This window comes from Dendrobium catenatum, unplaced genomic scaffold, assembly GCF_001605985.2.
Source record: "Dendrobium catenatum unplaced genomic scaffold, ASM160598v2 fragScaff_scaffold_716, whole genome shotgun sequence".
NCBI lineage: Eukaryota > Viridiplantae > Streptophyta > Magnoliopsida > Asparagales > Orchidaceae > Dendrobium > Dendrobium catenatum.
In genome coordinates this window covers 6,078,166-6,089,797 of record NW_021319178.1, presented here as the reverse complement: position 1 = coordinate 6,089,797, position 11,632 = coordinate 6,078,166, and the positions used below count along the sequence as shown (strand labels likewise).

The following is an 11,632-nucleotide window of genomic DNA, read 5'->3' as shown; positions in this document are numbered from 1 at the left end:
CCAATGACATGAGAGTTGGTCTCAAGAAAATGTTGCACTATTTTATTTGGTCGGTGGGACAGAAGTTGAGTGACAGTGGTTAATGGGATTATAGTTTGGCGACAGAGGTCGAAGGGATCATGGTTGGGCGATAGAGGCCAGAGTGATCATAGTCGGTGGGTGATAATGGTTAGACATACTGTAGTCAGCGGGTGAAGGAGGTCGAATGGACCATAGTGGACGAGTGACGAAAATTTAAAGGACCATAATAGGGTGATGTTGGTCCTATGATAATAGTCAGGTGATGCATGTCTGTGGGACCATAGTCTGGTGATAGTGGTTAGAGGGACAGTACTTAGGTGACAATCATTTGAGGATTGCATTCGACAGGTGATTAAAATTGGAAAAACCATAGTTGGGCGACGTCGGTCAGAGGACCGTAGTTAGACAATTGTGATATGAGGATTGTAGTTAGAAGATGACTCAGGTTTGAAGGACTGTGATCGGGTGACGTTAACTCGAGAACAATAGCCAAACCAAGGTATGATGATGACGGTTAGGTGGAGGTTCGACGACAATGATCCTGAGGAGGTATGGTGGTGGAAGCCTAGTTGAGGTCCTGCGACAGTGGACAAGCGGACATCTGATGATGATCGACTAGTCAAAGTCTGGTGGCAGCTATTAGGCGACAATGATTCCCCCAAATCCCTCCATTCAAAGAGTGAGGGTATACATATAGATTTTTGGAAGTAGCATGGATCATAAATATGGAGAAGATCTGAGCATATTAGGAATGCTCTATTAGATATGCCATATTAATCCCCTTAATTATAGAGCATTTGTTCAACATTTAAGTGTCTTAATGGTGCCAAAATTATGAAATCTTTAGGCTCGTTGGATTTGTCTTGCTAAGCAACTCGATTAAATAATAAACATGTTATATTTAGATATCATTTGCTTATCCAACTCAGGCTTAAAAGTGGGCCCGAACTTAATGTGGCGGCCGATCAGCCGCCGCCTGTAATCAGCATGCACCTATGCATGAGGAGCACGTACTACACCCCACTAATTTTTTTTAATTTACTTTTTTATATTTAAAAAATTTAAAATAAATAATTTTGAATCTAAAAAAAGGAAATTATTTAAATTAAATATTGTTTATTTATCAAAAAGAAAATTAGTGTTTTTTTTTTTACTTTTGAAAAATCTAAAAAATTGTAGAAAAGTTCAAAAAATCAAGAGGAATTTTTTAAAATTTTCTCCCTCTATGATCTATGATTCCCCCCATTAGAGGTGTGAAAAAAGCACAATCCTCTTACGTTGGCTCCAATTCTCCTCCGTAAAAGTAAAGAACAACTATCCCACAATAATTTAATATCTGTCCCCGACAATCAAAGGATCGGTCCTCCTATGCAGGATCTAGTTCTCCCCTATGAAATGAGGGTAAAACGGTCCGACAAGAGTATAAAAATCATTGGTGGCAGCAAAGACTCGATCCTCTTATGCAGAATATAACTCTCCCCAGTAAAAGGAAGGAAAAATTGTCATTAGTGTTCATTCAACATTCCACTGTCTTAATGATGTCAGAATAAAAAAAATATTGGGCTGTCGAATTCATTTCGTTGAGTTGCTCAAGTTGACTGTAAGCATATCATATTAAAATATCATTTGATCATTCAATTAGTATTTTGAAGCTTTCAAATATGCTTTAGACAATTAATTTGTTCCCATTTGGGTTCGAATTTGACAAATTTTGATGTTGTTAAGTTCTTCTGGTCGAGACATCTGTCTATGAGTTTGCTGAAATCAAAGTTCAAATGATCCCGAATTTAATTTTTTAAATTTCAAATTCAAATATGCCTTGAGATTCGTGACCGATCAAGCTGATTTTGGTGACATATAAATAAGAAAAATAAACTTCTAGAATAACCAAGAAAAGTTTGGAGAAATACTTACATTCTTCTAACATTAAGTTGAATTAATTAAGTATTCAATTTGAGGGATTATATTAAAAATATGAAATATATTAATTTTATTTATAAGGTATAAATAAATATTTATCAATTAAACTATTATTTGCATATTCTTTAAAAAATTGAGATCAAATTTGTCTTTTCAAGTAAAAATTTTCAAAACCCATATTAAAAAAAATCTTTTTTTTTTCTTCAAAAGAATAAAAAGGAGACAATTGTTCCTCTTTTTGCATGAGGGGAATGCCGGTATTTCCACGAGAAATTATTAAATGCGGAATTTAGATGAGAGAAATATTCAAATTTATTGAATATTTGTTGAGTATTTATAAATACTATGGAAATAAATAAATATTTAATAAATACTCGTAAATTTTATAAATATATTCAATAAATACTTAATAAATATTTTTAACTGAATATTTGATGAGTATCAGCAAATCCAGACGGTCCGTCCGGACACCGCGGAGCCACAGCGATGCCGTTGTCCATCTATCCAAGTCGAATCATAGCCGTCCAAGCTCCAGAGACTCTATATAGAACTCAAGACGCCCAAGCGCGGACGCAGAAAGGGCTAGGGTTTCCTTCTTGAGAATTCTCAGGTGCGGTCTCGTTCCAATTTCTGTGAATCTATAGGATTTTTTTAGGGTTTTGATAGTTGAGTATAATTCCTTCCGCTCTGTCTTTGTTCTCTTAAGATATGCTTGCAAGTTCCTTAGTTTTCTCGCTTGCAAGGTTGAAAGTTCCTCGCAAGATTCTAGAACTTTTATTTTAGCCATTTTCTTCGATCGCCAACCTGGTGTGATTAAAAATGGTTTTTTATTGATCTATATTTGTTATTCGGGAACTTTGTTCAAGATCGTGTTTCGTTTAACATTCATTAGGATGCTTCTTGTGGGGGTTTATTGTTTTGACCTGCTTGATGTTGTAAGCTATCTACTATATGGGGAAATATCCCTAAAGTTTCGAAAGATTTATTTTTCTCGCATACTCTGTTCTCGACTGCGCTAAGTGCTACTTTTTTAGTACCATATGCTGTGTTTCCTGGATTGAACTTCTGAATAAGTCTACCACCCTTCTCGCATACACCATCTCAATGTGATATATATTGTTTATTTTGAGTATAATTCCTTCTGCTCTGTCTTCCTTCCCAAATACCCCAACAAGAAGCATCCTAATGAATGTTAAACGAAACACAATCTTGAACAAAGTTCCCGTATAATATCAATAAAAAACCATTTTTAATCACACCAGGTAAACTAAACACAATCTGGAACACAGTTACCGCATAACAAATTCAAATCAATGAAAAAGTCATTTTAATCACATCAGGTCGGCGAGAGAAGAAAATGGCCAAGTAAATCAAACACACATAATTCTCAAATGAAAGTTATAGAATTGTGTGAGGAACTTTCAACTTTGCTAGTGATAAAACTAAGAAACTTGCAAGCAGATGTTGTAACTTGTAAGCTATCTACTATATTGAGAAATATCCCTAAAATTTTGAAAGTTTTTCTTTTTCTCTCATACTTCTATTCTAGACTGTGCTAAGTGCCAATTTTTTAGTGCCAGATGCTGTGATTCCTTGATAGAAGTTCTTAATTACAAAATATTTGAAAATATGGACTATTAGTTATTGGCATGGTTGGTAAGTTAATGGTGAAGTAGTTTTTTTGTGAATTTGAAATTGTTTTTTTTTTTTTTTGAAACCTGATATTGTTATTTAAGGTTCTACCTCTCACAGATAATGAATGAGGTGCTGTTCTTCTTAGTTTCTTGTGAATGTTTTGGTATTTCCAATTGCATTTTTCCATATCATGGATGATATATTGTTGGGTGTTGCGTTTTATTCTGTGTTTTTGTTGGTCGATTTGGGCCTGAAACTTCTTAGCTATATGAAGGGATAGGCTATGTAGGAAATAATATGCTTTTCTGTAATAGTTTACTCCTTATGTTTTAATTTTATTGGATGAGCAAAGCGTTATAAGTGTCATGGACCAATTATTTGAGGTTTTATATTAAATTATTCTACTTGACATCTAGCTGATTTGTTCTAGATTCATGGATTTTAATAATAAATGCTAAATCTCTAATTCTTTGCATTCGAATTTGCCTATTTTACAAATTCTACATACTCAAGTATGTATCAAGTTTGTCCCCTCCTTCGTTAGGGCCCCTTCCCCCCTTTTATTATCCAGCATTGGAAGTTCATGTTTTGCGCTGCAACCTTTCTATGTTATCTCTTCAGCCCTCATCTATTTTTTTTTTATTCTTTTTCTTTTGTTTGATGTTGATATTTCCTGTTGCTTTGGAGCTTAATTTCAAGGCTGACTCAACATATCAACATCTATGACTATGATGTCTTTCTTCTACAGAGTGGACATTATCAAAAGTGACAAAGTAAACTAATTTATCCTTTTTATCAATTCTGAAATCAAATGAGTCTGTTTGGCTCTAACCACCTACAACAGGGTGCAATTCTTTCATTGGTAAAGATGATTAGAACTTAACCTTTATTGAGCACTATAGCATTGTCTAAGCACATTTTCAGTTCCAATTTATTCTTATGTACCCTTCTGTGGGTGAGTTCTTTCATGGAGGAGCAGTGAACCAAATATGTGTGCCTAATCCAAGTAATTTTGTTGACATATAGGCCACACTTTTGTTTATGCTGGGTGAAACCTCTTTGAAACATAAGAGGTGAGGGGAACACTTTGTGGTTCGGCATCAATGGATGAGATGGCATGAATGTTCTTAATGTTTTAAAAAACATCTTGTCTTATTCTTTATTTTCCCTTCATACCTTGATGGATTCAAGCCTTAAAAAAAGGAGGAAGGTGAATTCACCCTTAGTTGTTTCTCCAACTTTCTTGGTGACAACAGAGAACAAAGAACAGAAGTAAAATGCTGCTTCTTTCTTGTATGAGCCAAAGCATCTCAACTTGAACTGAACTACCTAAAATAATTCTACATGAGAAGTTGACTGGCTCTCTTTCTCATGAGACTAATCTATTCAGTCATTGTTGTGGAAAATGTTCCTCCTATGATGAATTTTTCAACTTGTGTACTTTCATTTTAAGAGTTTTGTCATATTTTTAAAATTTTGAACAATTAACCTGTCTTTTCAAAATAGTGCTATGATGTTCTAAATTCTCAACTAATCACTCTCACTTTCTTTTCGGCCTCCTATTACTACTACATATAGCAAATATATTGGGCAGATCTGTTGTCTTCTAGCATGAAACATGCTCGTGATCATTAGACTGGACAACATGGAGCACACAATGTTCAAATCACCTTTTACTTTCTTGATTGGATTAGTGGCACAGCTAATGGAGCCCTTGTTCAGCAGTTGTGGGATCTGGTTCCATTGGCCTTAGCACGACATTTCATTTCTTTGTTTAGGTGTTTGTACAAGAGGAATGAGTTGATGAAAGGCTTCCAGCAAATAATATTCATTTGTCATATTGCACTTAACATGTTTGAGCTCTCTCTGATCAAGACCATGCTTTCTATGTTTTCAATGGTTGAGTTTTGTTATGTTTATTTATTATTCTACTCATCATTTCTGTGCTTTTTTTTAATTGTTCATGCTCTCTTTTTCCTGTTAGTTTGACTATATTTCACCTACTTCCTCTTTAGGCTTTAGTACGCGCACTGCAATGTAAGTATTTTGTTTTTTGCATAGGGAATACTTGGCTTCAAGCAAATATTTGCTTTATGATTGGACTTTCTTTAACTTCTAGATTTTGTTTGGATCTGAACTTTCCACTTGCTTGTCTCAGCTTGCATTTTTTTCCTTTTCTGTACATATTCTTTTTTATTTGCACATTACATTAAAGGTTTTTAGGTTGGTGACCATGCAAATTTATAAACATGAACTTTTAAATGATATATCTAGTAATATATTGCACTTTTTTATGAAGACACATAAAGGCCAAGGGTGTTGCTAAAGAATACTTAAGAAAACAAGCAAAAAAGAAAACTTTTTCGTTGTGCAGTTTTCAATGTCATATATAACTGTCTTGAGTGGACTTGTTTTTAATGGATAATGTAATAGTAGTTGAGTGATCTGAAAGGGAATTGATATAGGTAACATATTGATGTCCACTGGTTAGGGGGTGAGCAGCGATCCCTTGTAATTTTTCATTGCTACTTTTTAATTATACCAGAGCTGTGCATTTTCACCATTAATTGATCCCTGCTATGAACTTATCTGTTTGTCAAAATCTAGCACTTGTATTTTGAAATTTGACTATTGTGTAAATCCCTCTTTCTTCTTTGGGTCTTTAACAGCATTTTCTACGTTGTTTCAGTGGTAAGATGCCCCGTTACAGCGATCGTCATGGGAGCACGAGACTATATGTTGGGCGCCTATCTTCAAAAATTCGCTCACGAGATCTCGAGGACCTCTTCAGCAGATATGGAAGGTATTATATCCCACTTATTATTTTTATCTTCATATTATTGCTACATAGCTCTTACCATGGATTTTTTATCTGTCTATGTAGCCGATCTCTTGTTGAGCTTTTTGCAAGTTAGTGATATAATTATTATTTAGGCTAGAATTTTTGTTTACTACTTTCCCAAATTAATGTTTAATAGAAACTAGCTTAGCTCAACCAAGTATAGGGATTCTTCCTATAGTTTTCTAGTTCTGTATTTAATCCAAGTCTAGAAGCTAAGTATTCTCTGAGAATACTGCCAAGCTCTGATCGCATCTTGTACCATTCTGATTTTTTTTTTTTTGTATTTAGTTTGTCCTTTCCGTGTTTACATATTTGACTTAGGCTTCATTTGGGACGGCTTTCTTTCTGCTTCTTAAAGCAATTTTTAGTACAAAATTTTTAATCTTTGAACTAAAAAGCCACTTTGAGAAGCACTAAAAAAGCCGCCCCAAACAAAGCCTTATTTGCACATATAAACTGTCTTATCTTCCCTGCTGACTTTTTTGAAAAAGGTTTTACTGAGTGTTTGAAGACTTATATATTTTTTTTGGATTTGTGTGGGTATGCGGTAGTCTTTCTGGTGATTTTGGGGAGTTCTCAATGTATCTCTCTTCTGAGGCCACGCTTCTATACTCATACATTTTTTGTATAATGGGTTATGGGATGAAACAACAAACAATCTTGTTGGAGTCATATTCCTTTGACAAGCCAGTAACCTACTCTCAGGTTTCTGCGTTTTCTTTTTTTATCTCGTGAGAAGGTTCAGCCCTAGGTGTCTTGTATCTTAACATTAATGATCTTGTTGAAGGTTGTTGGGCTTTTTCCCAACCTGGAGGTCCCCGGTGGGAGGGTGCCCTTGGTGGAATTGGTGGCTATTGTAGGAGACTTTGGCGATTCTTTCTGTAATATTATGTTTTTATGGAAATGGCAACAATCACAAAGTGGTGTTTAGTTGATCTTCTGAGGAACGAGTATCATACCCTTAAGTGATGATGGCCTTACTCTTTGTGGCAACCGTTTACGCAGAGTACGGGATGTGGACCTGAAGTACGACTACGCCTTTGTTGTATGTGAACCTCAACTCCTTATGTTACTTTTTTTCTGCTCTCATTACTTTTATATTTTTATTTCCATTTTTGTCAGATCAAGGTTTTGGTCTTTTACCCAAGCCTCCCGTCTATAACTTGTAATTTTATCCTACTTGGTTTGTAATCATGCAATCATATCAGGAATTTAGTGATCCACGAGATGCTGATGATGCAAGGTATAACCTAGATGGACGAGAATTTTATGGCGGTCGTATTATTGTCGAATTTGCTAGAGGAGTAAGTATTGAACCGTGCACATTAACTAGCCAGATCAACTTGATTTGTTATCTGTTAGGCTTCGTTTGGGAATACTTTCTTTATGCTTCTTAAAGCAGCTTCCTAATCTTTAAGAAGCAATAAGAAAGCTGGCCCAAACAAAACCTTAATCCCTTGTTTTGTAGCTTTTCACGCAACTTTGAATTTCATATGCTAAACATATATGTAGGTCTGTTGTTAGTTTAATCCCTTGCTTTGTGACAATGCTTGCAACATTGAAGTTCATGTACTTGACTTGACCATTTATTTAGGGCCCGCGCGGTCCTGGAGGCTCGCGAGAGTATCTTGGGAGGGGTGCACCTCCTGGTTCTGGTCGGTGCTTCAATTGTGGTCTTGATGGTCACTGGGCTAGGGACTGTAAAGCCGGGGACTGGAAAAATAAGTGCTATCGTTGTGGTGAAAGAGGTCATATTGAGAGGAACTGCCAGAACAGTCCCAAGGAACTAAAGTGTGATGCCTTTTTGATCCATTATCCTATATATTACGTGAACTTAATAACATCCTAGTTGGTATAACCATGCAACTTGTTTTGTATATTTTTAGACGGGCACATAGTTATTCTCGCTCTCCATCCCCTCGCCGTGGCGGTAGGAGCCGCAGTCGAAGCTATAGCCGAAGCCGAAGCCGTAGCTATAGGTATAATTCAATAATTTGTGTGCATTACATTTATATGATGCCATCAGTTCCAATTGGATTTCACTAACTTTTATAGATTTGTTAGAATATATGTATTTTTTTTTGTTAGAATATAATGCTATGTATTTAAAAAGCATTTACTGCATGTCAATTGATGCATTTTAATAATTCCTACCCTCGTTGATGAGGCAGCTGTAACTATTATAGAAGTGGTAGAATGCAAGAAAAACTTCAAAAAAAAAAAAAAAAAAACTGTTACTAAAACCATCATAAATTTTTTCCTTTTTAGAAAACTCAGACAACCTTAGTACAGCTATAATATTTCAGCATATATCTCTGTTTCTCTTCAGAAAATATTATGAAAAACAGTGAGAAAAGTGGGATTTTATGGATCACATTGGTCTATTAGTTGGGAGTTTAGGCTACCAACTAAGAGGTCTTGGATTTGAGTCTTGTGTATGAGATATGTGTGTGAGTCTGTCTTAAGTGGCCTAAATTTTCAAAAAAAAAAAGGGAAAGAAAAGTGGAACCAAAACAACACCGTTGCAGTGGAGAAATTATTTTGTGTGGAGGCTGGACGCAGCTCTACGTCCGAAGACGAATCAAGTGTAGCTACGTCAGCGGTACTGAGCTGCGGTACAGAGCAGTACCAAGCTGCGGTACGAATGAAGGGGTGATGTGGCGCATTTTGATTGGCACGAACAGAATAATTTTTCCTACATCTTTCAACATAAAAGGTTACCTCAAAATGACTAATTGCGCACTCTTTTGGGTCTTTCATTCATGGTCCATGGCATTCAAGTAGCTGTATGGTTATCATCTGCAGCTGCCACATTTTTTTTTTGTAAGTTTTCAGCTGCTGAGATCTTAGTTTTGGCGATCCAAAATTTAACAGGAATTCCATTTGGGAATAAATTCCCCATTGCTGCTGTACTTTTTTTTTTACACCTGTACTTGGCAATTCAACAGATTTCATTATGCAGGCGAATGATATTCTCACCAGGTTTGGTTTTTTCTTTCTAATATTGCAGCCGTTCACGATCTCCTGCTCCTAAGAGGGACAGCCGTTCAAAGAGTCCCCGCGACAGCAGGAGCGCAAGCAGAAGCCCTCCACCGTCAAAGGGAAGGAAGCGAAGCCCATCCCCTTACGAAAGCCGAAGCCCAAGTCCTCGAGCGAAGGATGAACGCAGGGAAGCGGAGCGAGAAGGATCTGATTACAGTCAAACCCCAAGGAGAGAGACTAGCAGGAGCCCTGCAAGTTCAGAGAAGGAGAGATCCCCAGCTGCTGAGAGGAACGGAAGTCCAGAGGCTAATGGGCGGAGCCCGAGCCCTAGAGATGATGATGATGGAGCTGATCGTGCCTCTCCAAGGGGTAGCGAATCCCCTCGGGAATAAAAAGCTTGGCAGCTTTTGCCCAAAACTCATTCTGAGAGACAATATGAACTTTGCTGCTCGAAATTGTCTTACTGTTTTTAAACTTGGATATGCAAGATTATGCTCTGCTTTTTTTTTTTCACCCCTTAAATTTTCCTTGGAAGTCTCATTGGCTTTTTATTTGTTTAGGTTTGAGGATCTTTTACTTGTGCTGGTAAATTGTCTTGTGGTCAATATTGCAACTGCTAATCTGTTTTGTGCTTGTGCCTGTCTTATGTAATATTAAAGTATCGTTTAATCAGTAGGTAGTGCCTGACCTTCTACAAGTTGGAAAGCGAACTAAGCCAGTGGCAGAGTAGTTTAGCCGCATGGATAGGAAAGGGTTTAAGGAATAGTATGCGGGGGAAGAGTAATTTTTCAAGGGGGATTTTATACATATCATTTTATTTATGTTATTTATATCTTTATAACAATTCCAGAAGCAAATAACCAATTTTCCATTTCAGATGCATAGAAAAGACAGCAGCTTTGATCTTATGAGCTAAGGTAGTAGAAAACACAAAAAGCTTGCCAAATCTTTTATCATTTATTTCTCTCCAAATATGATATACCGAGCATCAAATAATGAGGAAGTAAAAATTCTTGTTCTTATGATGTATTTCATCAGTATACTAAAAAAATTGTAATATGTTTGGCCTAAGAAGCAAAGACCCCAAATTGCTCATAATTTAGATAGAACAGAGAAAAAATAGTCACATTAAAAAAATAAATGGATAACAAATTCATTTGTGCTATGACATAAAGGGCATAATGCATCAACAATAACACCCTTAGTTATAAGAACATCAGCAGTCTTAATACCCCTATTTAAAGCCATCCAACATAAAGTAGATAATCTAAGTGCATATTGATTATGCCAAACAAAATGTTGCCAATTCTACCTGTTTTTATTGAGAATTATAGAGACTTTAGCATTAGCATGTAAGAGGCTGAGAATGGGGTGCAGCTCCATAACTTCCTTTAAAAATTTGTCATTAAATCAGTGATCCCAATAGAGAGATAAATGGGAGTTAGGAGAAATCTTAAAATGAATTTTTTTTCGGCAAGCTTGGCATCCCTTATAACACTTTTCCAAAATTTGGAAGCTTTAGAAACAGGATCCTTCCAAGGAGATACATACATGTAGAATAGTCACTTAGCAAGAGGGCTATGAGAATTGTAAATTTTCTCAATCAAAGAGCAGTTAAAGCCAAAATGTATAGAATGCAAGGATGGTAACCCAAGACCTCCCACATCTTCGGGTTTGCAGGTATTACACTTCGAGATTAAATGTAGTTTCCGCCAAGAAGTCTCACAAAAGTAGAGAAATATAGCCCAAAGTTTGTCAATTTGTTTTATAATGGTTTTCGGTATAATGGCCCCACGAATCCAGTAAGAAATCATATTCCAAATTGTGTACCTAAGGAACTAGAGCCTATCGACAAAAGATAAAGCTTTAGCTTTCCAACCTAAGAGTTTGTAGGTGACATTTTCCATCAATATAGAGAAGCTAACAAGCTTAGGATTGTAGGGGGATAAAGGAACCCCAAGATAGACAATGCTAGTGGAGGTAGCAGGCTTATTGAAGATAGTACAAATGTCATAAGCTATACGACAATTAGGAGGTAAAATAATGGAGCTCTTCCCAAAATTCACTTCCAGACCTGAAGCCATAGAGAATTTCCTAAGAATTTGGCCAAGTTTATCACATTAATTAATATCAGCTTTCCCAAAAATGATAAGATCATCAACATACATTAGGTGGGAAAGCCTTTGATCTCCGATAGAGAGTGCTTCAAATATATTATCATTAGCAGTATTA

The 11,632-nt window shown here is 36.1% G+C and overlaps 1 protein-coding gene across 1 annotated transcript; it reads left to right on the top strand.

Annotated features, from left to right (window-relative positions):
• Positions 1-2,412: 2,412 nt before the first annotated feature.
• On the top strand, positions 2,413-10,033 carry LOC110109599 (serine/arginine-rich splicing factor RS2Z32-like). Its single transcript, XM_020840751.2, has 7 exons — positions 2,413-2,551; positions 6,266-6,379; positions 7,424-7,463; positions 7,627-7,722; positions 8,013-8,209; positions 8,305-8,397; positions 9,429-10,033. The coding sequence occupies exons 2-7, from the start codon at positions 6,273-6,275 to the stop codon at positions 9,790-9,792; spliced, it is 897 nt and encodes a 298-aa protein (XP_020696410.1). The 5' UTR covers positions 2,413-2,551; positions 6,266-6,272; the 3' UTR covers positions 9,793-10,033.
• Positions 10,034-11,632: the final 1,599 nt, after the last annotated feature.